The 27,478-nt window shown below is 36.8% G+C and overlaps 2 protein-coding genes and 1 pseudogene across 2 annotated transcripts; 2 read left to right on the top strand and 1 right to left on the bottom strand.

Moving 5' to 3' along the window:
• The first annotated feature begins 580 nt into the window (after positions 1-580).
• LOC111998599 (uncharacterized) lies at positions 581-1,896 on the top strand. The gene is made up of 2 exons (XM_024030691.2): positions 581-850; positions 1,339-1,896. Exons 1-2 carry the CDS (start codon positions 581-583, stop codon positions 1,894-1,896), a joined length of 828 nt encoding a protein of 275 aa, XP_023886459.1.
• A 7,662-nt stretch (positions 1,897-9,558) lies between these two features.
• LOC111998600 (xanthohumol 4-O-methyltransferase-like) lies at positions 9,559-20,939 on the bottom strand (annotated as a pseudogene).
• A 5,414-nt stretch (positions 20,940-26,353) lies between these two features.
• LOC111998601 (uncharacterized) lies at positions 26,354-26,804 on the top strand. The gene is made up of 2 exons (XM_024030693.1): positions 26,354-26,387; positions 26,485-26,804. The coding sequence occupies exons 1-2, from the start codon at positions 26,354-26,356 to the stop codon at positions 26,802-26,804; spliced, it is 354 nt and encodes a 117-aa protein (XP_023886461.1).
• The last annotated feature ends 674 nt before the right edge of the window (positions 26,805-27,478 follow it).

The following is a 27,478-nucleotide window of genomic DNA, read 5'->3' as shown; positions in this document are numbered from 1 at the left end:
TCACTTTATGGCTTTGTGCCTCCTGCCATGCCAAGTTGCTATTCCTGTTGCTCATTTTTAATCCTACCGAGCCCTTTTGAGCCTGCCGTGTGCTTTCCCTCCTAGTATACTTATTGGGTTCCTCTTCTTATTTCTTGTGGGCTCCAACGTCCCTTTTTTCTTGTGGGCATCCCTGGCCCATTTTGGTTTTGTTTCACACATAGATTTTTTTACTAACTCACTTTAGGCTTTCTTAGCCTAATTTTCTCTATAAACTTTATCCTTTGGGCTCATGGGTTCTCCATTTGCCTGTTACTCTCTTTTTTTCTTATTGCAGTGGGCCTGCTGTGGCCCTTTCTTTCTTTTCCCTCATCCTTTCCATGGATTTTTTTCTTTTCTCTTTCCGGGCCTATTCAAGCCCATTTGCTTCTTCTAGACCCATCTTATGGACCCTTGAACCATCCATATGCCTTCTTTTTCTTTTTGGTGTTTCTTTCAATTCGCCCGCAACTCTGGGCCTTGGGCCTACTGGGCTTCATAAAAAAAAATGAGCCTCAACAGTTATTATCAAGGCCTTTTCAATTCCTCAAACCTGAGCATGATGGAGGAAGTAGTGGCCGGTATTCCTTACTCTATTTCGGATGAGATGAACCAATTGCTTAATGTTAAGTTCACTAAAGAAAAGGTGGTCATGGCTCAAAAGCAAATGGAACCGTTGAAGGCTCTGGGACCAGATGGACTTCCACCTTTCTTTTTCCAACATTATTGGTCATCAGTGGGCGATGATGTGACTGAAGTAGTGCTGAGTTGCCTCACCTCGGGTGTCCTTCCTCCATCCATTAATTGGACCTTCATCACACTTATCCTAAAGGTAAAAAGCCCTTCAAAAGTTTCTAAATTTCGCCCTATATCTTTATGTAATATAATTTATAAGCTTGTATCCAAGGTGATTGCAAACAGGCTCAAGGGGGTGTTACCTTTGATTATTTTGGAATCTCAAAGTGCTTTCCAATCGGACAAGGCAATCTCCTATAATATTCTTGTAGCATTTGAGACCTTGCATCACATGAAGAACCAAAAGTCAAAAAAATGGGTTTCATGGCCTTGAAGCTTGACATGAGCAAAACTTATGATAGGGTGGAATGGAGTTTCTTGGAAGTCACAATGTTGAAGATGGGCTTTAGTGAGAGCTGGGTGGCTTTGGTTATGAGTTGTATTAATTCAGCTTCCTACCCAATTCTAGTGAATGGTGTTCCAAAGGGGGATATTTGACCAACAAGGGGTATTAGGCAAGGGGACCCTCTCTCCCCGTACCTATTCTTAATTTGTTCTAAAGCTTTAAATTGTCAAGTGCAATAGGCAGCCAAGTCCAAAGCTATTAAGGGTTTCTTTCTTTGCAAAAATGGCCCAAAAATCACTCATTTATTCTTTGTCGATGACACCCTCCTATTTTGCCATGCTACAATGAGTGATTTGGATGTTATCCAACATATTTTGAGTTTGTATGAGCAAGCCTCGAGGCAAAAGTTGAATAGAGAAAAAACGATCGTGTTCTTTAGTAAGGCTACCCCGGAGGAGAGGAAGCTAGAGATAATAAATCTCTTGGGTGCAAGTGCAGTGCGGGAATATAAGAAATACTTTGGTCCTCCAGTGGTGGTTGGGAGAAACCAAAAGGCAAGTCTCAATTTCATTAAGGAGAGAGTGTGGAACAAGCTACAAGGATGGAAGGAAAAGCTCCTTTCACAAGCGAGAAGGGAGGCGTTCCTAAAAGCTATAGTTCAAGCTATACCCACTTTTGTGATGAGTTTTTTCAAACTCCCATTTGGATTATTAAAGGATATTGAGATGATGATAAGGAAATTTTGGTGGGGTCAAAGCATGGTTTTAAAAACCGGTACGGTCAAAGAACCGGAATAGAGAGTGATTCTCAGTTTTATGGTCGGACCGGGGTCGGACTGATGGTCAAACCGATGATGTCATAAATAAATAATTAATAATTATAAAATATAAATAAATAATTTTATAACTAATATTTTAACTAAAAAATTAAATTAAATAACAATAAAACATTAAACCTTAACTTTAATTAATAAGAAATGATATGTCCACTATATTTTCATAACATTTTTACAACAATTTCAAAGTGGCAAGTTGTTACTTGTTGTTATTATTAGGACAAAAAATTAATCTTATTATTAAGTTCAAATTTGAACCAATTACAACTAACCATCTTTAATTTGTTATAAAAATATTGTAAAAATATTATGAATATAACATCACTCTTTATTTATATATTAGACAACCAAACTCAAACCCATTACAAAAATTATTTTAGTTATTCTTTTATTTTTCAAATAACAAAATATCACCTGTGAGTAACAACATCATTGCCCCTTGGTATTTCTTTTCCACCACATATCATACCTTTAGTCCTTTACAAGTTGACACTCCACCTACCACATATTTTGAAACCTTACATCCACACCTTGGTTAATGATGTCGCGGAAGCCTGAAGAGAAACACACACGATGCTCTCTTGATGGAACAGAAACTAAACTGTTAGTTTCTGGTAGTAAACCTCGAAACCACGAGGGGTTTCCCTGAATCCACAAGGAGATAAAACTGGAATCCACCAGAAGAAAATTTGACAAAAGTCTGTGTTTATTGATAAAAGTCTAATTTGCCTCTGACGGCTACAAAACATATAAATACTAAGAAAAAACGTTTAAAACCCTAATTCGCGCTAATTAAGCGATTAGGGGACAAAATTACCGAATTTTACCAAAAATGGCAAAATTGAGTTAACTGCAGAATCATAAACTACTGACCTTAAGGGTCGTCCCAAAACAGACGGGACTTTATTCTGACGTTTAAACTAAAAGTTATTAAGGAAAAACAAATATTACTATAAATAGCAAAAACATTGTAATCGGGGCCTTAATGAAGGAATTCGCCTAAATGAATCGGGGCCTTAATGAAGCAAAAACATTGTAATCGGGGCCTTAATGAATCTGGATCAGAACGTCGTTTCCCTTCAACCTGCCAAATTTCATGCAATTCCGACACTGTTACCCCGATGCCCCCTACTGGCACCCCCCTTTGATCTTGCTTTGTGACTTCCTGCGCCCCTGCTGTTCAAGGAAGGCATGTGCTGTCTGTTCTACATCAGTTAAATAAAAGCTCTGTACTAGTTTCTTCTTTTACTTTTTTCTAATTTTTCATCACTTTTCCTTCAATACTCTCTCTCTCTCTCTCATCAATATATGTGCATCCGTGCATGTGCAAGTCTACAAGAGCAGCAGCAAGATTTTTCTCATTCTTTTTATTCAACCAAAAAAAAAAATAATACAAGAGCAGCAAGAAAAGCTCTTAAACTGAAGCAAACAGATTATACCTACATGGCTGCATCTCTTTGGTTTGGGTTTCCTCGGTTCTTTTTCAACTGTGTCAAGTCATAAATAGTAAATCTGATATATTTTGTGTCAATGTGGGTGTCTTAGGCTTCATAGCTTTAGACTTAACAGCGTCTTCAAAGGCAAAATCTCTCTTCTTCTTAAATTTGAAACAAATCTCTTCTTTTTTTTTTTTTTTTTTTTTTGTCAGAAACACAGTGGCTGAAGGGTTAATGATCAAAGTAGCTTAAAACCAGTTTAACCGTACTGGTTTTCGGTTTTTTGTTTAAACCAGCGGTTTTCATGATTTTTTCGGGTTTTTCTCAATTTTCGGTTTTTAATAATAACCGGACCGGATTAAGGTTCGGTTTCCAGTTGAACCGGCCGGTCCGGTTCGGTTTTTAAAACTATGGGTCAAAGAGAAGACCAATGAAAGATCCACAGGAAGAATTGGGAAACTTTGTGCAAACCAAAGGCTTTGGGAGACATGGGCTTTAAAGATTTGGAAAAGTTTAATGAGGTTATGCTTGCAAAGCAAGTGTGGAGATTATTGGTGGATCACTCATCTCTCTTTTATCGGGTTTTTAGTGTGAAATATTTCCCAAACAGTAAATTTTTAATGCAAAGGTAGCTTGGCAAAGCATTATTAAGGTTAGAAAGCTTGTACAATCCAGGTTGCTTTTGGAGAATGGGGAACGGAAGGAAGATTAACATTTATGGAGATAGGTGGCTGCCTAGAGGGGACTCGGCTTGTGTAGTTTCTCCGAAGAATGAGGAGGCCTCAAATTGGTAGTTGCAAAATTGTTGACATTGGGGGGTAAGGTTTAGAAGGACTAGCTAGTGGATGCACTCTTCTTGCCGTTTAAAGCATAAAGAATCAAGGGAATTCCCTTATGTTTCACGGATTAGGAGGACCGCATTACATGGCCAAGGTGCAAGTCAAGATCCTACTAATTAAAAAAGGGCTATCAATTGCTGTGTGAGACTGAACTGAATGCCTTGCCATCTAGTTCCAGCGTTGACGAGGTAAAAAGTTTTTGGAAAAGTATCTGGCGGTTGATAGCCCCCAACAAGGTTAAGGTATTCCTCTGGTGAGCTTGCTCAAATGTGCTCCCAACTAAGGTAAACCTACAGAAACGGAAAGTGTTGGATAGTCCTATGTGTGATCAGTGTGGTTGCAAGGTTGAAGACATGTTACATGCTATGTGGGACTATGACAATATCTGTAAAGGGTGGGTGCCTTCCTTTACAGATGTAAGGAGTAAATTCCTAAGCATTGAATTAATGAGCGATTTGGTTAGCATCATTAAGGTCGAAGGGAAAAACCTGGGGGAGTTTGCAATGATTGCTTGGTTAATATGGATTCAGAGAAACAAATTGAGAAATAATGAAGCAGCCTTGCCAAGTACAAAGCTTGCTCAATCAACTTCAGCCCTATTGGTTGAGTTTCAATAGGGAAAGTAATGGCAAGAACCGAAGAAAAGGGCCGGACCGGTGCGGTGGCAACCCCCACTAGAGGATACAGTGAAAGTTAACTTTGATGGAGCAGTGTTCAGGGAGGGCCAGGAAGCAGGCTTTGGGGTGGTCATATGCAACAATGAAGGGTAGGTACTAGCTGCTTTGTCTGAGAAGGTGATCATGCCAACATCAGTGGAGATTCTAGAGATGCTAACTGCCTGAAGAGCTGCAGTCTTTGCTTGGGAACTTGGCTTTTGTAAAGTGTGCTTTGAAGGAGATGCAGAACTTGTGGTGAAGAGTTTGCAGATAGGGATGGACTCAAATGCGCTGGCTGGTCATTTAGTAAAAGACTTCATGTCTATAAGGCGTTATTTTCAAAACCTACTCTATCATTCATGTAAGGCGGCAAGGTAACCATGTTGCCCATGCTCTACCTAAGGATGCTAGGTTCTATTTTTCTTTAAGAGTTTGGGGGGAGGATGTTCCACCAAACATTTTCAATTATGTTGTTAAAGACTTGTCTTCGTTATAAATAAATAACCCGTGTTGGGTTGTTCCTCATAAAAAGAAGAAGAAGAGGTTTTAAGAGGTAATTTTTTTTAATGATTTAGGGGTGGTATTTTTGTTATTTTGGTGGTTTAGGCAAATTTCAATCATATTGGATGTATTGAAGGCATTTTGGTCATTTTAGAACTTTTCTTCAGCATAGGGCATTTCAATATTTTAAAGTTTTTTAAGAATATTTTGCTCATTTAAGAGATTTTTAGGTGTGTTTGCATATGCATCTCACACCCAGGATAGGCATTTGTTTTGATTAATTTGTTTCATTTTTTACATTTTTGTGATTCGATTTGACTCTTAATGCCTAAGATTAGTAATACTAGATTATTTTCCATGATTATCTTAGTTGGTTCTTTGTAATAGGATAGATTTGAATATGTTTAGCTATTATTTTCAAAATAAAATATTTTCTTATTAATGCATACCTAATTTGTTGAAATTTCCTTTTACCAATATCTGATTTCATTTGAACTTTAGATATGTTTCCTTCTTTGCTTGATGTAATCTTTGAAAATATGCAATTGTTGGAATTCCATTTAATGTAATAAGCACAAGATTTGTACAGGGCTCATCTTAATATTCTCCTAATTTAGAAATGACTTTACAACACTAATAGAGGTTGACCTACTAGTTTAGGAGGCTTGGGTGCGTAAAACCTTTCCAAACCCATACAATAACTTTGAACTCATACTTTCGTTTTTTAGATCTTTGCATAGGGCTCCAATTTACGGACCCAAACCTGATGATGACTCTGATTCTCTCCCTTAGCCTTTATGGCTTGTTTGGAAGTTAAAAAAAGGAGGGGGAGTAGAGCAAAGGGAGGGAGAGTGGTTCAATTACCTTGTTTGAAAGTTTTTTAAGGAATGAGAGGAGGGGTTTGGAGGTGTTTCAACTACCTCTAACCCCTCATTTTTAATTCCCCCAAATTGGAGAGATTTAGAGGGAGAGTAGAGTAGATAAATTATTGACCAAATGAATTTCCTAATTTACCCTTTCTTAATTAACAAAATTACAAACATATAATCTTTGTTTGTTTCATGAGAAAATAAATAATTTAATGCTAAAATTTTAGAAATTCAGAATCAGAAAAGCCACCAAAAACAAACACTTTTTTGTTTCAAAAAGTGTAACTATAAGTTTTATTTTCTAACAAACAAACGACAAACAAAATACACAATACTCAAATTTCAATTCCTTTCCCTTTTCCTCCATTTTTCAGAGCACCCAAACAGAGATTAAAGCCACAAAATTTTTCTCAGAATCTCACTATTGTAACCCTAAAAAAGCACAAGAAATTAGACACCACCGAGTCATGGGTCGTCGACGACGATGTCCAAAGGTCCACGTCGCTCGCGGCGATAGGGATTGAGCTCAGGCACTCAAGCTCGATCGAGCCTCAAGCCACTTCGTCGTCGATGAAGCGTGATGGCAACTCTTCCCCTTTGATTCCGGAGAACTATCCTAACGACGATGACGACGAGGATTGCGATCAACGTTCCTCCAAAGATTGCGACAATCCATTTTCTTGGTACAATTTCCATTCCTGGTGGCCTTTCTTCAGCAACAATTGTAGGGTTTCTCCCTACAACTCCAGAATCTCGCTTTGCTTGCTCTTCGTTCTCCAGGATCTCGCTTTTTTTTTTTTTTGGGGTTGTGTGCATTTTGGGAGATTTGGTTTGTGTTTCTGTGAATTTTTTTCCCCTCTACTTGTGCCTGTGTTTGGTTGCTCAAAAAATGTGGAAAAGAAATGGGAATTTGGATTTTGGTTGGAGTTTTAAAAAACCTACTAAATTTGGCACTGTTTAGTATTTATTAATACTGTTATGAACACTTTGTTTTCAAACATTCAGAGAACAGTTCAATTTTGACTGATTTTTACTCTTTTGTTAGTTTTTAGGTATATACTTTTTTTTTTAATTTTATTTATTCTTCTAAAAAAAAATCACTAACATATTCTAAGATTTGGACGAATGATAATCAAGTTCAAGCAGGGGCGGTGGGGGGGCCATGGCCCCCCCAAAATTTTGAAAATTTTTTAAATATATATATAATTTTTTAAATTTTTTCAAAATTTAGTCTACAAAAATAAGAGTTGGCCCCCCCAAATATTTGATTTAGTCCAATGATGCTCTTAAAAAAAATGGTCTAATAATTATATAGGCATAACATTATTTTTCACAATTCTATTTTTTATTGTAAAATATGCTCTTCTATCTGTTAAATATTTGATAAAGTTTGGCACTAAACATATTTGAATCTATATCTTTTCCAACCAGTTATGTGGCAATTAATAAGTCAATGACTCATTAAAAAAAAATAATATCACTAAAACTATACATGAAATGTCTTTTTAGTTACTACATAATGGGTTAGAGCAAGATAGCATCAAATATGTTTGAATCTTAACTTATTCCTCCAAGTTTTGGATCATTTATGTTTTTTAAAATTTCATTAGTTCAATTGAAAGATTTTTTACTTTAGAATAAAATTTGATAATTTGTATCAAAAATGAAAATTTTTAAGAATTTCACTATATAAAAATAGTAAAAATAAATTTAATTTTATGAAAGATCATCACCAAACATGATTTTGATTAAAATTATTAAGCTTTTTTTGTTTTTGTTTGGTGTGTGTATATATAACTTATCAAATAAAAAAGTGTGTTTATAGAATAAAAAAGCGTGTGTATAAGTGTATGTGGAGGTTGTCTTAATAAATATAGTAGAGTTGCAACTTGGCCCCCCCAAATGAAAATTCCTGGTTCCGCCCCTGGGTTCAAGACTTTGTAAAATTGATAAATTAATCATAGACTAATGTTGCAAGTCCATTTTTAAATAGGGGTAAATTTGTCTATTTAAATCATTTCCTCCCCCCTTCATCCTAATTTTTAAAACATCCAAATAAGAGGAAGGACTAATTACTCTCTTCTCCATTACTAATTTTAAAAACATCCAAACAAGGTGGAGGATAACTATTCATCTCTACTCTCCTCCCCTCTACTTTCCTCTCTCTCTAAACTTCCAAACAGACCATTAGTTAGTGGCATATACCTGAGAGGCTGAGCCTATGTCTAGGAAGAGTGCATACTGGGATGCACAGATCACACATCGCGACATTCACATCTAGAAGGATAACTGGATTGATAAGGATTTCCTTGGGGGTTTCTTTTTGGATCATTATTAGTCAAGGATCTATTTTTGGCAATAGACGGGTTGATGTTAGTAAGGCGTCCTCTATTTAAGATGAGCTTCTGGAGGTTTTAAAAGCTATCCCTACATGAGGGTTATGTGATTATCTATAGATCAATGAATGTCATTTAATTCTCTGACTGATGATTTGAGCCTTAAATCAATTTACCCTTGTGTGAATGAGCATTGCACTGGAAAAGAGAGTTCTTTTGAAGGAGAGAATTGGGCTAGGAAAGCTTGGTCAGGGAATTTATGGTTTCTAGAAGTTTGTATGTCTCCCATTCATTTTTTTTTTTTTTTGGGGGGGGGGGGGGGGGGGGGTTGGTTAAACCACCCGGTATCTGGAACCACAGGGGCTCCGACTAAATCCGGATTCGAGCCGGGTAGGACCACAAGGGTGGCAAAGCTCTCCGAACCGAGTTTTAACGCAGCTGCATACCCAAGGCTCGAACACGAAACCTTGGTTAAGCTAGGACAACCCCTTACCAGTTGACCAACGCGCCCGGTGGTGTATGTCTCCCATTCTAATATATATACATATACTTAATATTATAATAATAAAATATGAACCCTTTAACTTTTTGTGTACTTCTTCTAATGTTGACAGACACACAAGTTTATCAAAGCTCAATTTTCCACATTGTCATTCTAATATATATTTCTTAATTTAGTTTTTAGAGTTAAAAATAGTAATAAACTATGTTAGTTACGTTTAAACTAATTAATTTCCTAAAAATAATGTTAGAACTTACAACCTTGTTATTCTAAGCAACATAACACAACACTAAACAAATTCTAATTAATTTAGGCTTGATCTTTTGTAAATAAAATCTAATTAAATTAGGTGTATATATATATATATATATATTTTTTAATTTAAAACATTTTATTCATTAACACTTATTTTTGTTAAAGTTTATCATGCATATCATGAGTTAACGGTTATTGACTTTATAATAACAAGGATTACATCATAACCATCACTTAGGGTACGCCTCAATAATGGATTGTAAAGCTAGAATTTTGATGATATTGTAGCGAGGAATCCTTCCAATACTTTCTTTCACTCGAGTTCAGCCCTTTCCTTGCCACCTGAGGTGTGTGCAATAATAACCAAATCGAATACTAAGCCTGTGTCATCAAATAGACCATTATCCTCTAGTTCTAGCACAACATCTACAATAATAACTTTTCCAGTCTCTTCCGATATTGCTTTTCGGCAATTTTTTAAAATCTTGACACAACTTTCATCGCTCCAATCATGCATAATCCACTGCATTATTGAGAAGTAGTAATGTCATTAAACTTTTGATTATGACTTATCTGTGCACATTAGTGTTAGTGGGTTTAGAATATAGACAAAGAAACTTAATTTACATATTAATCATTTTAATTAACTTATTTATGAAAAACTTATCTCTAAAACGTAAAAACTATAACTGGATTCCAAAATTTAAGAAGTTAAGAAATTGGAGAATTTAATCATTATTCTAATAAAACCTTCTCTGCGAGACAAAAAGAACAGTGTTGATAATGAAAGAAATGTGCAAGAATGACCTTTGGTCATCGGCTACCCTACTGGATCCAGTTATACAGTGCATTGCGTCAAGTCTGTTTCAAATTTGTGCCAGTTAGAAGAACTTGAAGGTTTTGCCGGCAAATATTTGCTTTTGAACTCTTTCGTCTTTCTTATTATTAGTAACAGCAAATGAGTTGATTTAATAATCAAAACATCAAAGTCTAACACAGAATTCAAATTACAAGAAGTATTGGCTCTTTTTATTATTGCATCAAATTATCTATTAAATATATTATTAGCAACGCGATGTGTTATATATATGCTAAAGTGAATGCGGAAGGGGAAGCATAAAATGGGAATATCAAGAACACAAGGGTTACATAGTTCAGCCTTGTCGGCCTACATCCACAGAGAAAGCTCTTAAAGATTACATCTTTATTGTATAAGAGTGTAGTACTAGACCTATGTTACAATGAACCTTAACATGAGTATATATAAGCGACTAAACCCTAAACTACTAGTACAAGAAGGATTGGGCTTGAGCCTATTACATTGGGCTAATATGTCTAATATATCTCTAACACCTTCCCTTAAACTCAAGGTGGAAGCTTGATGAAGACTTGAGGTTGGATAAGCATGAGAAGATAACTTGGAGATGCATTGAAAAATGCCTTTAAAGAAACCACAATGAAGAATGTGCTAATTGACCAATTTCGGAGTTTCAAATGAAGAAATGGAGTCCAAAATTGGAATCTACGCAAAAAACTAGGCAAGATAGGTTCTTTTAGAAAATTTGACTTTTGGTCATAGTCAACGCAAAAGTCAAACAAAAAGGTCAAAGTCAACGGTAAGTGAAAGTCAACAGATCACGGTCCAGGTCAGTTTCAAGTTTCTAGGTTGGTCCACAAATTGTGTTGCAGAGAAGCTAACATCATCCTATGACGTGGCGCTGACGTGGCTAACGTGGACGTGCTTGCGTGGCTATTGACGTGGATTGATGACGTCAGCAGGGGGTCTTCAGCGAGTGGATGGAGTGTGCTTCTGTTACAAGCACGTGGGGTTGACGACGAGTATCTAGGACGCGCATGAGAGCGCGTGCAGTCTCAGATGAGGACCAGATTTTGGTGCATCATAGATTGGCGGATGACGCATGTAACTATAGGAGGATTTGAACCTCAGAAGTTCGTAGCAGCACATGGAGAAGTTGGTTGAAACAGCATCAACGCGTGGAGGCGCGTGCAGTGTTCAGTGGAGACTAGACTTTTGGGTTTTTCTCACGAAAGGCCGTAGGGCATATTTGTGTGGTTGGTTTATTAGGCGAAGGCTTGATTTGCACAAGTCTGAGATTGATGTCGTGGGTTTGCTTGAGTTTGTGGATCTTGGACACAGCAACTGAGCCACGGTGGCTGCGAGATGTCGTGGAGTCTAAATCTAGCAGACTAGCATGTGTAACTTCTGATGGTGGTGTGCACATGAAAATCTTCTTTTGCTTGCTAGAGATGTTTGTTTGATGCCAAGAAAGAAGTTTGGCTCTGATACCATGTTAAATATATTATTAACAACGCGATGTGTTATATATATGCTAAAGTGAGGAAATCCTAAAGGACTACATCAATAATATATTAGAGTGTAGTATAAAGCCTATATTACAATGAATCCTAACATGAGTATATATAAGTGACTAAACCCTATACTATAAGTACAAGTAAAACTAGGCTTGGACCTATTACATTGGACCAATACGTCTAATATATCTCTAACATTATCCAACCATATATGCATGTTTCGAGCACATTATGCTGGATGCTAGAGCAGCTAAACTCGTGAATTAAAAAATAAACTAATAACCATGAACAATATTAGATCATGCGTGAATTTGTAAAGCAAATCATGCAATCGCAAGATTATATTTTATGAAAAAAATAAGGTCTTATTATCAAAAAGAAGAAAAACATTCATCTCTAAACAATAACCTTATATACGTACCTTCATGAAAACTGCATCGGCATTTGGAATGGCTTGAAACATGTCTCCTCCAAGATGTGTGATTCCATCATAAATGGGTGCCGTAGCAACAACATGTGGTAGATCAAAGTTGATACCTCTGATGTGTGGATAGGATTTCACAATCTCAGCTAGCCCACTACGGGTCCCATCTCCCACATCAACCAATGACCCCACAGAACCAAACCCATCTTTATACTCACAAAGAATAGCATGCATAGTAATCCTGGCCCTACAAGCCATGCCATTGTTGAACAACTTGTTTAGCCTTCTCAGAGGCTAAGCCACCGACTTTGACACACTGGCTAAGAGTGTGCCACGGTCATGGACCCACTAGCCAAGGATGGGCCTCCAAGAGTAGCATAGGAGCTAGGCTCATATTGGAATCATGCAATAACCATTTCGATGAGCGGGTTAGGCCGTACAGAGTTTCTTCACCTTCGGATGTTTGTTGAGCGATGAAGATCTTTCTGCGGACTAGCAACCTCATGATGCGTGTGAGGTAGCTGATATCTGGGGAGAGTGCATCTTCAGGATCAGGAATACCAGCTACTATCTGGGACAAGTCATTGGGCCACCATGCATGTTTATAATGTCAGCTATGCGGAGCTCCTCAGCACATTTCACTGCCATGGAGTCTGCAAAGCTCAGCATATATTTCCATATATCAGCTTCTTTTGCTTCCATTCTCTCTCTCTCTCTCTCTCTCTCTCTCTCAAACGAAGTGGAACTCAAATTAATAGACCTTAGCAATCCAACAAAACGTCACAATTATTGCCACCATCCAGACCGCAAAGGAAGTAAAAATTAAACAAAAAGCAAATCTAGATTTATAAGCAGCCTCGTTTACCCACAAGCCAACAAAGAAGTTGCGTCGTTTTGCCCACGAGCGACAAAAATAAAACAAAGAAATAGCTTCGGGTGAAAAATGAATGAAGACCGCACCTTCGAAGGAATCAAGAATTCGATTGGGTTTTAGGTGAAAATATAATTAGTTTCAAATATCAAGAGCACAAGTAAATGTGCTAAATGAAAATTTTTTAGCATTTAGTGCATCCAACACAACAACCCACCTCAATAAAATGTGTCAAATGTAAATAATTTAACATTTGTTACAGCTATGCAAAGTTTTCAGACCCAGACCGTTCATTGAATCGTAAAAGAGAGAAGTTTAAAGTTTTTGAGGTCAAACCGAGATTGAACCGGGGTCGAACTGTGATGACGTAATAATTAATTTAATAATTAATTAAATCCTAAATATAGATATTAAATTTATAAAACTAGCAAAATTGACTAATATAGCTATATATGTAAGGGAAATTTAATGATTTTCAACCATATATTTTATAATTAAATAAGAAAGTTAACAAAATAAAATAATAACCATGAAAATATTAAAATTTATGATTAATTTTTGAAGTAAAGTTGAATATCTTTGAAGGATTTTAATTATAATTTTTTTATTCCTTGTAAGAGATGGATAATTTAATTAAGTAGAATAAAATTGTGTTAAGTTGTTTTTATAAATAAATAAAAAAAATGCTAAGGGGTTGGACCGCACGGTTCTCACCGGTTCGTGCGGTCCAACCCCAGTTTTAGTGGTTCACGGAATTAACAAAAAATTCGGTTCTTTAGGCTTAAAAAATCGATTTTCATCTCGGTTCCCAATTCTCACGGTTCGACCTTCCGGTCCGGTCTGGTTCTGAGAACCATGCAACTATGTTCTAACAATATAATGGTATTTCATCCAAAAAAAAAAAAAAAACAATAGAATGGTACCGACGTAGGTTGTATTTCTCACTTTTTTATTAAAAAATCTGTCTCTTCTGTTTCAACCGCTCGTCACTCTCGCTCTCTCGGTCTCTCACTCAGCCACTCATTATAAATAATAAAAAATTAATTTAAAATAATGAAGAAAAAATATTTAAATAAAGTGGTGTGAGAGTGCCTTTTTTTCTCAGCACATTGGCCTAAAGATCCTAGGCCAAATAATTGTTCTTGGTGGACTGAGCTTGGTTCACCGCAGCTAAAAGGCTGTTTAAGAATCAAGTGGTGCACAAAGTAAGCTTCCTACAACACAAGTAAACTAACAAGCGAAAATATCTATATTGAATGACTATTCAAACAGCAAGAAAATGCACAGCAATAAAATATAGTAAAAAAAGGATTCTCGAATCAATGAGAGGCATTTTATTAATTTTCTTTGGTTATGATTACAGTGCTCACTAAGACGTGATATAAGGTTCAACTAAGTTCAAAAATTACAAACTTCGATAGCTATTCAAGCTTCCAAGACTTGCAAAGTTTGAATTTTTTTAATCTGAGTATGTGCTATAGTAGCTGTCTTTGGGATACCGGGAGCAGTTCCTTTGTTTTTCCTTGAACTTTACAGAGTTCTTTCTATGGCTCTATATATTTTTTTTTTCTAGGAATCCAAAAAATGGCGATGAATGCCTGAATAAAAATCAATGAATCGAAATCTGAATGCCCCTCAGCATGGATTTCCCCCTTCTTTTATAGTGCAGCTCTGGAGTTCCGAGGTACCAGTGATTTCTCCATTTTGTCCCTCAAAGTTCGTGTTGTGTCAGTTTACTCAGGGGCTGGTCGTTTCCTTTTTTTTCATAACTTCTTCCTTTTGGTGTGACCAAGCTGAAAGCCCTTAGCTCATTTTCCATTTTAAAGTCCTCTCAGGTTGCTGATCTTCAGCTCTTTGGCCGTTTCTTTCACCTTTCTAGCTTTTGGTTGCACTCTATCCTTGTCATTGTGAGAGTGCTTTTTTTTTTTTTAGCACTATGGCCCAAGGATCCTGGGCCGTGTGAGAGGTTCTTGGTGGACTGGGATCAATTCTCCGCAACTAACGGGCTGATTTAAGAACAGATTTGTGCACAGAACAAGCTTCCTACAATTACAAACAACTAAAAAAGGTATTTGTATTGAATAACATTTAACAGTAAAGGAAATGCATAATAAATGAAATAAAATGCGAAGAACATGTTAGGGATCCTCTGATTGATGAGGTATGTTTCATTAGTTTTTCTTTTAAAACTGTGATTACAAAGCTCACTAAAAACATGGTGCAAGGTTCAAGTGAGTTCAAAAATTACAGACTTTGATAGCCATTCAAGCTTCAAAGACTTGCAAAATTTGAATCCGTTGAATCCGAGCGTGTAATGTAGTGGCTGTTTCGGGGATCTCGGGAACAAGTTCCTCTGTTTTCCCTTTGGTTTAACAGAGTATCTCTTATATCTTTTGAGACTTTTAGAAAAATAGCTCTCAGTGTCCTAACCAATGATCTATCCTTCTCCCTCCCCCCCTTTTTATAGCACAGTGGCGGGCTCCTGGGGGTACTACCAATTTTCTCTTTTTTTTTTTGCCCTTTGGAGTTGGTTCAACGCCTGGTTGTTCCAGGGACATGTCGTTTCCTTTTTCTTCTCATAGTTCTTCTCTTTTTGCTGCAACCGGATGAAAGTTTCCCAGTTTGCTTCCCATTTCCAGATTTCCCGTTGGTTGACTTGAGGGGCTTTGGCTTTTCTTGCTCCAGCCTTCCCAGTTCTTCTCAGTTGTACTTTCTTTGTCTTTTTTCTTCAAATGGTTGGGACCAAATCCCCTGCATCTTTATCTTCTGTCTTTTTTTCAAATGAGAGTCTCCCAGCGTGCCTTTTTGTCTTTTCTTTCTTATCAAATCTGCTTTAATTTCTCCTCACGCGTCCGGGGATCCTCTGGCTCTGGTATTGCTTCTGGGTGTCCCGACCCAAGTCTTCCTTCTGGGCTTTGCTTTGGCTTGCTGTTTGCTTTATCTGTTTCTTGGGCCCTTTTCTTCGTGGACCTCCAAGTCTTCTGGGCTCCTCTTTTTTTTTTTCTCTTTTTTTTTGTGTGAAATGGGCCTAAGGTCTTTTTTCATCTCTTTTCTTTTTTTTTGGGCCTATTTGTGGCTATATTAATTATATTTTTTTTTTTTGTACCTCAACAGTCATTTTCTCCAAATAGTTGGAATCTCTTACTATTGGGTTGAAAGCTCCTTCCAGTTACCTCTTTTTATGGTTTTCTCATTCTTGGTTCCTTGAGGCATAGCTCCTGCGTTTATGAATGTTTTGCTTTGTACTTTCTGATCCCACTGTATGTCTAGGCGCATGAGACCCGCATGCTCTTTGTCTTTTATCCCTCTTTTGAACCTGCTTCAATCTTCCTTAGACCGTGTTGCGCATCTCAGGGATCCCCAAACTTTGGTGACTTCTGGGATCTCGGGCCAGCTTTTCTTATTGGGCTCCTTTTGGTTCATTAATCCTGGCCGGCTTGGCCTTTCCCTTACTTCATGTATTTTAAAGTCTGTTTTTCCATGGGTTTTTGGATCCCAATTCTTTGGACTTCTCACCCTTTTCTTCTTTCTTTTTCTCTTTTCTTCATTACGTGAGCCCAGGCCCCCCCCCCCCTCCCCCTTTTTTTCTCTAGCTTCATTTCCATGAAATTAGCCCAATGTGCTATTTCTTTGGGCCTTAAACTGTGATCAATTTTGAACCTCAACAAGTGGTAAAAGAATATAATATGTGAAGTGTATTGTAAAGTGGTGTGTTAAAATAGATAAACTAACTTTTTAATGTATCTAAATAGCATTTTTTTTAGAATGTTTGATACTAATGCTCTAAGGATGAAGCTCTTGGTTGCCTTCTTTGCTAGATCGTTTACTTTGTGGACTACTGGTTTAAAAATGGCTATATAATATAGAAGGTTATACATAGCCCTTAGTGTGCTTAGAATATATATATATATATATATATATATCAGCTTGTACAAAAACTGCTCAAAAACTTTTCTGGATCATATGCATATGTATTGAGTCTCAAAAACTGTTTTTAAACTTGTTTTCCTACATAAAATTTTCAGATTTTTTAAAGTTTAAAATTTACATTGTTCGACAGATCAAAAATCTCCCTCGACCGATCGAAACTGTGAGCTTTGTATTCAAAACTCTCTGCCTCTCTCGATCGATGCTTGATCGATCTTCGACTGATTGAAGCTGGAAAATTTCATTTTTTTAGGTTCTTGACCGATCAATCTTTTCCTGCATCATTTTTTGTATGATTCACATGCATTGCACATATAGATTAGGAAATGCCATTGCATTGTTTTCTTTATCTATCTTGAATTTTTTTAGTCATATCTCTCATATATTGTTTTCACACACAACACCCATACACTTTGCTAACTTGAGTACTCAACTTGATCTAAAAATTGATTAATTAATTTTTGAGTTTTGTACATTTTAGTGTATGCTATCTTAATGTGTGAACTACTGACAATTGGAAATTTTTTTTTTTGAGAGATATGGTGGATAATAAATGTGCAAATATTTTCTCTTCTCTTGAGGTTTATTTGAGTTTACAAAATACTATTGACACTTGAAAACACATTGCATACTAAATTTTTATATCATTGAGATCTATATTGTATAGTCTTAACTGATTGTGTCTGGAATGTTTGCATGCATCTGTTTATGGGTCACATAGTGTCAAGTTTGCATGTATTAAAAGAGAGAATAATTGGATTCATGTGTGTCCTCAGCTTATTTTTTAAGTTTGGTTTGTGTCCTTTTTGTTTTCCCCACCTTCTAAATTTCCCCGAATACTGTTTTCCTACAAACTTGTTTTGTTTTTCCTATATCTTATAGGGGGAGAAACTTGTTTTTCAAACCTATGTTGTTCATAGGGGGGGTTGCCTCTATTTTCTATAGAGAATAATGCTTTCGTGTTCCCTTGATTCTCTATTTTCTCTTGACCTTTGTTGCATATATTTTCTGTCTACCTTCTAATTGAGTTGTCTTTGTCAATACGTAACAAAAAGGGAGAGAAATAGATGAATTTTGGAAAAGGTTTTTAACTATTTTTATTTAGGGGGAGATGAAATTGTTTTTGAAAGGGAGAGAAAATAAAAAGTTTTTGACGTATCTATCTTAGGGGGAGAGTTAGTTTGATTTATTGTTATCCTTGTGATTCATATTATTTATCTGACTTTATTTCCACACATACATTGATTTACTATTTTGAGTGTTTCTGGAAAAATAGGTACATTTCAATCAAGATTTTCTGCCTCTTCTTTCAACTTCTAGGTTAGGAGTCTTAGATTTGGATTTGTGATGTATTTGGGCATTTTATTGTATATGGGCATTATGTTGTATGTAAGTTTTGTCACGAATTGCCAAAGAGGAAGATTGTTAGGATTTGAGTCTGTAGTGTTGGCAAATCATGACAAAAAGTAAGTATCATTGAGTTAGAACGGTGTACTTTCAAGTCCAAGATAAAAAACTCAAGTTCAGGATTAAAAAAAAAAAAAAAAAAAGTGAGATGCAATATGGTTCTCTCGATTGCTGTTCTATTGCTCTCGATTGCTATTCGATCGGTAGAGATAAGAGTGGTTTTTAGAGAGAAAAGAGTGCATCTTGTGCCTCCAATTGTAGATCTAGGATTTTTGTACCCAAAACTCTCTCAAATCTTCTACAGGAAATATTCATTGAAGAAACTCAAGATTTGGAGTTGTAGAAGTAACTGCATACAAGATCAACTATTGTTGATTATCTGAAGTTTTGAGTGGGATCTCAAAGTCACAAACATGGGTGTTTGTGTTCAGCAAATGCAGATAGAAGAGTCCGTGGATTTAGAGTTACGTGTGGTCACATAAATAAGTACTACAAGAGTTAGCTTTAGATTTAGGGAAAAATCTATTGTAAAACTTCCATTCTATATAGTGAATTTGTTTCCTTGAGGATAGTTTAGGTTAAATCTTCCCCAGGTTTTTTACCTTGAAATTAAATGATTTCATGACTTTTCTAGTTCATCATATAGAGATATGATTGTTTGTGTTTAACCTAGATCTGTTTAAATGAACTAAGTAACAATTTGGTTAATTAATTAGGTTAAACAATTTGAGTGTACAAGGGTCTAAACAAACAAATAATTACCGAGAGAGATCTTTTAAATACCAATTGATGTGAGAAGCTCTCACAAGTAGATTACAAAGTGCTGCACTTCACGAATTCTCTAATCTCAATATTGCGGCACACTCCTCTCACTCACATTCTATCACAACATCACTTAGACTAAGGAGTCTTTAAAGTCTTGCATGCCACTGCAAGCAAGAGACAAAGTTGGAAATTGATTGTCACGTACGGAATTCAAAGTCACTTCAACAAATCTCCAACTTTACTTGAATTTGAACAAGTCTAACAAATGAAATTTGCAAACTACCAAATACAAACCCTTAACTAGTCTCCACCTTGGTAAGACATCTTTCAAGTTACAAATGTTGCAAGTGCCGGATTAAATTGGAACCCAACCAAAGACAAAGTGCCAATTACCAAAGCTACTTCCAAATTAATCCACAAACAAACACCAAAAATTCACCAAAAGATGGTGTCAAATCCAAATGAGAGCCCAAACAAAATAACGAAGTGTATATCACCCCAAACTATCTCACCAAAGAAAGTCCTTTGCTGCCTCCAACAAAGCCACTAAAGGCTAATTCAAATTACAAATACCAAATAAGTCCAAACAATGTTTTAACTTGTACAAAGAAACTGGCTTAGTCATCATGTCAATTTTAGTAGTCCCACCAAAATTAACAACATGATGCCTACCTCTAAGAGAAACATCCTTAGCAACCCACCCCCCCTCTCCCCGACACATCTGTGTACATAGTCAAGCATACATTTAGTATGATGAAAAAATGTACCCAACTTGAACCCTTTTTTTTTTTTTAGAAACCACCCCAGCGGTGGGAGTATTAATAAATCTTATTCAAATCAAAGTTGTAAACAGTAGAGACATATGGAGGGATAGTTTCCATCCAGAGTACAAATGGTTCAAACTCAAAGGCTCGTCTAGCAAGCATATGAGCAACATTATTTCCTAATCGACGAACATGACATGATAGAGCATCCTGGAAGCCAGTAGCAACAACTATAATATCCTGGATAATGTGGCCATAAGAAGAGTTGGACATACCATTGCTGTGGATAGCCTTGATAATAATCTCCGAATCCCCTTCAACCATCACCTTCTCGAAACTGAGCTCCTTAGCAAACCAAGTAGCATGACGAGCTGCTAGCACTTCCACCATCTCTACCAAGGTAGGTAGTGAAATAAGTTGTGACAGAGCAGCCATAACTAAACCTTTATCATTTCGAATAATAACACCCAAACTAGTAGCATTGTTACCTTAAAAAACTGCACCATCAATGTTAACTTTAAACCAGCCATGGGGAGGTGGATGCCATTTAACCGGGTTATGAATGGTTGGACTTTTCACCGGCAAAGGGCAGACACTTTGAAATTCAAGAACGTAGTATTTTGCCAGTGAAAAAAATTTGTCCAAAGGCAGAGATGTCTCACCCAGTCAAATTTGGTTGCGTTACTGCCAGATTAGGGAGATCAATGTAGCAAAGATAGCAGAATGAGAACCTTCCTCGAGGACAAACTGAATCACATCTAAAAAAACTGTGTAGTCCTTGGTGATCTTAACAAGCCAATTGAAATGCCCAGACCAAACCTTCGCAAGACTAGGGCATGTCCAAAGAGCATGTAAGTTAGTCTTTGGTCCTCCTTTGCAGCAGACACAACTAGCATCTTGTAGGACTTTCCTTCCTACCAGCTTGCATTTAGTTGGGAGAGAATCCAGCGCCACCCTCCGTAGCAAAGTTTTGACCTTATTGGGGACCATCAAACTCCATATACCCTTCCAAATCTTCTTATCTAAGACAGCATTGGATAAATCTGGAGATTCCATAGCTTTTTCCTCTATGATAAGATTATAACCTGACCTCATAGAATAGACCCCATCCAAATTCATGGGTCAAAACAAGTGATCAGTCCTATTAGTGAAGCTAAGAGGAATAGCTTTGATAAGTGTAGCCTCCACATGTAGAAACAAACGATCCACTTCATCATTTCTCTAGCATTGGAGACTGGAATCAATCAAAATTTAGACTAGAGAATATGGTGTAATATCAGACCGAAGACAGCACTTTACTTGATGGGGAGCCCAGAAGCCACCTATCTTGGTAAATATGAATCGAAGATCCCTTCCCCACTCTCCACCCTGAACCTTTTCCAATGATCTTCCTGCCCTTCAAAATGCTCTTCCAAGCATAGGAGCCATTTGATTCTTTGACTTCCATGATTGAACTAGATGGAAAAAAATTTGCTTTGAAGATTCTATGGAAAAGTGTATCTTTATTCCCCAGGAGTCACCAAACTTGCTTTGCCAAGATAGCATCATTAAATTTTTGGAGCTTACAAAATTCCAAACCTCCTCTAGACTTAGGTTGGCACAACTTATCCCATTTTATCCAACTTGACCCTAGTTTGCTTCTCCAAAGCACAATACTCACAAAATTCAAATTTACAGGTCTTGGAACTCTTATGCAAAGTATTCTCATTGCTTCTCTAAGGCCCACTACTTGCTTTGCTATGAGGGAATGGCTCGACTAGGGACGGAGGCAAGACTTGAAGTTAGGGGGGCGGCTCTGATTGTTGGCTTTGCTACTTCTTAGCTATTAAGGGTTTTTTTTTTTTTTTTTTTTTGGAATTATTGATGCATGTGTTTTTTGCTAAGTAAATGCTTTGCTACTTCTTAGCTATTAAGGGTTTTTTTTTTTTTTTTTTTTTGGAATTATTGATGCATGTGTTTTTTGCTAAGTAAAGACAATTATTTTGTTTAAAACTTTTTAAAGGGCTAGTTGTTTGTTTTGAGTAAAATTTGTTAATTAGGCTTAATTATTTTTAACTTTACTATTGGTAATTTTTGTTATTGCGCTAATTTTTTTGGGCTTGTATATTTTGTTTTAAATTTTAGATCTATAAATTTTTTAATGACCTTTAAATGAGGAAAAAGTTAGAGTTACAAATTTTTTTACAAATTGCTAATATGGTGAGGGTTTATTGCCAAGTAAAAAAGTGATGCAAGTAGTGAGCCCAAATATGAACCAATAAGACTTTGAACCTCAACAGTTTGTAAAAATGTTGTAGATAAGTTTGTGCATGTAACATTGCTCTTAAAAAAAAAAAAATCAATCATATTGGTAAGAGGGGCAAAATGTAATTTTATTGAACAAAATTGCTAAAATTAGTGTGTGTGTGTGTGTGTGTGTGTGTGTGTGTGTGTGTGTGTGTGTGTGTATTAATAAAAAATTTGGGGTGGGGGGCCCATTGACCCCCTGTTGATGCCCACTTTGGCAAGAAAGCCCAATAATAGGAAGAAGCCCAACAATATGAGAGGAAAAGAGTTAGTAAATTGAGAAAAAAACTATTAAGCCCGAGTGGCAGGAATAACGGACCATAAGCCTAAAAAATAGCAAAAGAGCCTCAAAGAAAGCAAGCAGGCCCAAAAGAGCCTAGAGAAAGAAGTAGTAAACCCATGAGCATTATGAGAAAAAGAAAGCAAGCAAGGATGTGACAAAGAGACCCAAAGTAATGAATTAAGTGAGTAAGGGGTTGGTGGGAAAGGGGGGGAAGTAAGGCATAAAGAACGAAATCTCAGAGACTTATTCACGCCACAAGAGTTCAAGAACGAGCAGCAGAATGTGCAGACAAGCCTTCAAGTCATGGCAAATGCATGAAAAATAGACAAGCTATGGACACACATGGAAGTGGAGCACGCACAAGGCTTAAGCACCATCAGCTTGTACCCAGCTAATATAGGAGTGGTAGGCCATGGGTCAGAGGTAAGAGAGCGTATGGTCTAGTAGTGGGGAGAAAGGAGGATCCTATTCTAGGGTTCCCGCTCAAACTCTTTTGGGAGAAATTTTCGGCTGGGATGACATACCATCCAAAAGAGGAAAAGATGAGTTGGAACCACTAGGTGCATGCCATGAAGGATAGTGAGAGAATACCCACCCTTATCCGAATGAGAATGTCACTGCGAGTAAGCAAACAAAATAAGACTCTCTGTTTGGGAATGGGACATAGCACGGCCAGCACAGGTAAGTGGTGGTGGCTGGGAAACTGATAGATCAGTGGGTGGTCTGAAAAGGACACCCACACCAAGACAAAAGCGGTTAAGGGGAAAAATAGTAAAAACCCATCACGGCAAGTAGTATAAAAGGGCCCCTGTCCTTTCATTTTATTGAATAAGTATCGGTGTTATTTCTCTTTCTTTCTTATTACCATCTTATTTATAATGCATTTATATTGCTGCATTATCTCCTCCTTTATTAAAATCACGACCTAGTATTTCCTGTTTTTTGGATGACAATAAGCATTTCCCTTTTTGTTGTTGTTATATAATACTTGCCTACCATAACTCTTTTGTAATAGTTTCCTCTACCATAGGCATATGACCAAAGTTTTAGCAAAAAGGTTTTAGTTTGTGCACAAGCCTACTTGGGGTGTGTTGCAGTGAAGTCAGTCCTGACTCACCTACCCAGAACCATTGGGCCGTAGTGTGGTAGGAGGCAGCCCAGCCTGCAGTTGAGAAAAAGGCCCACCACACCCCCTAGTCAATATATGCCTCCGGCCCTGGGCCCGGCAATATTAGACAAGGAATTTATTACCACGTTTTTGTAATGTACCACAACTAATGAGAATTTAGAACTTGTATAAGAACTAGTACCCTTCTTAAATGGAGAAAGTTTGGCCTTCATTAGGTAGAGAAGGGTGGCAGGAGTACTAGTAATAGCATGAGGATAGGAATAGGAAGAGAGACATTCTTGTACTTTCTTTTTTAGCAAATATTAGGGTACGTTTGATACACTGAATGAAGATTACAATAGGAATTGTAATCTTTATTACTAAGAATAAAATGTGTTGTGATGTAATAACTAAACCTATTCATTAGTTTGGTTGTGACTTATAACATTAGAATGAAACATAACATTTATTTTAGGAAATTTCTTACTCATAAAATTATATCTCCTTAAAAAATTATTATTTTTAAATTTAAGAGAGATATGTGTTATTTTTTATGATTTTTTTTTTAATTCTTAGATGTATATGGAAAGTTTGTTTATTTGAAAATATATTAAGTTTTGAAATTATTATATTTATCAAGGAATAATTAATACAACTTTTTAAAGAGGAATATTTATTCCTCATTTTGAAAAATAGCTATTCATAAGGAATGATTATTCATTGTAATAAAAACATAACCAAATTAAAGGATAATTAAACCATATGAATAACTATTACATTACAACATTTATTATAACCTACCAAACATGCCTTTAGTCAACAAAGTATTCTTTCTATACTCCAACCGTGGTTTTACACCTTAGACTTCATGGTTTTTTTTTTTTTTTTTTTTCACATAATTATCATGTTTTTGTATGCTTTAACATTCTTTCTCTCACCCTAACCTGACATTAAGCACACTAAACTAGCCGTTGAGCCAATCTTAATGGTATATATCGGTTAAAGGCAATAAGCGGCACCATCACTAGTCTTCTCTTGAAGCTAATTACCGTGTAAAAGTTGTGATTATCAAGTTTCATTCTTTTAAACTGGATAAACATAATCCACTTATTTAATGTAGTTTGTTTGAATGTTTGTATGATTTACTTGATAATCATTAAATAAAATAAAATAAAATGTACAAAGGGATTCAAAATATCCTCGTTTTGATGTGATAGTGCATATGCATCCTGTATATATACCCGTATACCTTATGCGTACGCAGCCTCTGTGTTTATGTATGCATCTTGAACCCAAGTCAGCAGAATATTATGTTTCAATAAGTTTGTTTAATTTTCCACATTTGTTGTGATTTTGTTTGACTCCAATTCTATAAAATTATTAATATTTAAATCGGGAAAAAATAAATGGAAACTCTATCCTAATTCTGCGTCTATTACATTAAATGGAACAAACACGGGGGCATATTTTCAAAGATCACGTCAAGAAAAGAAGGAAACATATTTGAAGCACAAATAAAGTTAGATATTGGTAAGGAAATGTTGAAAATAAAATTAGGCACGCATTGATAAGGAAATATGTTATTTTGAAAATCATATCTAAACATACTTGAATCTAACCTAGGATGGAAGAATCAACTAAACAAATTATGAAAACTAATAGTCTAACTCTAAACTCATAGTCTTATATATATTTGTAAGATCTCTGCATTGCGTCTAAAGTGGTTCTTAGATCCAAAATAAAGGGCAATTCCCATTCTTTGAATTAACCTTGAGTCCCTGGCCTATGTAAGCCACAGAGATCACACATTGTGGAACTTACATCTAGAAGAATAACTAGATCGGTAAAGATTCCCTCAAGAGTTTTCTTATAGGACAGTTACTTCTCCAAGAAGGCAATCATGTAGCCAAGGATATACTTTTGGGTAATAGACAGGTTGATATTATGTAGACCAAAAGCTTGTGGAGGCATGGGTTTTAGGGAGCTCCAAAAATTTAACGACACTATGTTGGCCAAGTAGGTTTGGCGTCTTTTGCACAATCAAGACTCTCTATTTTTCAGATTTTTTAAATCAAAATTTTTCCCCCATGGATCAATTTTTGATGCTAAGGAAAATAAAGGGTCTTTTGCTTGGAGGAGCATTTTGAAGGGGAGAGATCTCATTAAAAGTGGAATGAAGTGGAGGCTTGGGAATGGGTCTCAAGTGAGAATTTATCATGATGCCTGGTTGCCTCGGTCTAGGCAAGGCAAAGTCATCTCTCCGGCCTCAGAAAGCCATGAAAATGCTTTGGTTTCTAGCCTTATTAACCAAGTTGAAAGGTGTTGGAAGGTGGCAGAGATTGATACTCTACTCCTACCTGAAGAGGCAGCAATTATCAAGGCCATTCTGCTTAGCGTTTTTGATCGGGATGACCTTCTTTTTTGGTCGCACACCCATGATGGCAGTTATTCGGTTAAGTCGGGTTATCGGCTTTTGATGGAACAAGAAAACATGGAGCTCTCTGGCACGTTGAATGGTGGAGCTAACTTAAATGTATGGAAGGCTATTTGGAGTATGGGAGTCCCAAATAGAGTGCGGACTTTGGTATGGCGAGCTGGGACCAACTCGCTACCTACGAAGGTTAATCTAGTTTGCCGGAAAATATTGACGGAAGATGTTTGTACGGAATGTAAGGCACAACCAGAGGACGTGATGTATGCTCTTTGGAATTGCCCGAATTTAAAGGATATGTGGAAGGTGCAGTTTACCAGGCTCATGGCTGACACGAGTTCTTGTTCTAGTTTCATTGAGATACTTCAACAAGTTTCGAAGGACAAGTCTTCTTTTGAGTAGTTTGCGATGATGATCTCTGAAGTATGGCAACGAAGAAACAGAGTCCGTATGGGGGAGGTAGTATTACCTGTGCATGCGCTTTCTCATAAGGCGCATGATGCTCTTCGAGAAATCTAGAACTTACGTCTTACCCATTCGGATATCCCAAGGACAGCCCGTGCTGTGAAATGGAAGCCACCCAACGCACTGTGTGTGAAGGTGAATTTCTACGGCGCGCTATTCTCTCAAGCTGAACTAGCTGGCATCGGTGTGATCATCCGGAATGACCAGGGACTTGTTATGGCTGCTCTATCACAACAGATTCCATCACCTGCTTCAGTGGAGATGGTGGAAGTGATTGCAGCACGTCGGGCTCTGATGTTTGCTAAGAAACTCAGGTTCAACAAGGTGGAGGTGGAAGGTGACTCTGAAACAGTTGTTAATGCTATTCTTGGTGACTACATGGACAATTCTTTTATGGGTTATGTACTGTAGGATGTTAAATGTATGTTTTCTAGTTTTTCTTGTATTTCTGTTAAGCATATTCCTAGAGAAGGAAATTATCTTGCCCATAAACTTGCTAGAAGGGCCGTTAGACATCCTTTTCTTGTATGGATGGAGTCTATGCCTTTAGATATTCTTGATGCTTATCAGCTTGACATTTTAAGGATGCAATAATAAACTCTTTTCCCTAGTGGGGTTCTTTCTCAAAAAAAAGAAAAAAAAAAAAAAAGGTTGATATTTGATAATATTTTGACTAATAAGAATTTTTCTAACTCCTTTTAGCCTTTGGGTTGTAAATGCTTTTCTGATTCCTTAGATCCTTCAGGTTTGAAGGATCCTTTGGGATGAGAGTGCCCTTTGAGTCTAATGCCATTTTAGGGACCTTCCATCCTCCCATCCATCTCAACCGTCAAGTATAGTATCACCCGTCAGGTTACCCACTACCAATGATGGATGATACTTAGTCTCACACCATTTGCGTGTTCTACACTCATGCATCCCTATATAAAAAGAACTTGTACACCACTTCTTACTATGGGTAGTAAAGTCCTAAGATCTCAGGACATTAACTCCATATCTTCCCTTCAAGAGGAAAGATCTTGCGTTCATGGGATCTTGGTTAGCTCTTCTCCGCTATATAAGCATCATCAAGTCTTATCTTCTCT

This window comes from Quercus suber, unplaced genomic scaffold (assembly GCF_002906115.3).
Source record: "Quercus suber isolate HL8 unplaced genomic scaffold, Cork oak 2.0 scaffold_56, whole genome shotgun sequence".
Taxonomy (NCBI): domain Eukaryota; kingdom Viridiplantae; phylum Streptophyta; class Magnoliopsida; order Fagales; family Fagaceae; genus Quercus; species Quercus suber.
The sequence above is the reverse complement of the archived record's forward strand: the minus strand, read 5'-3'. Positions and strand labels throughout refer to the sequence as shown.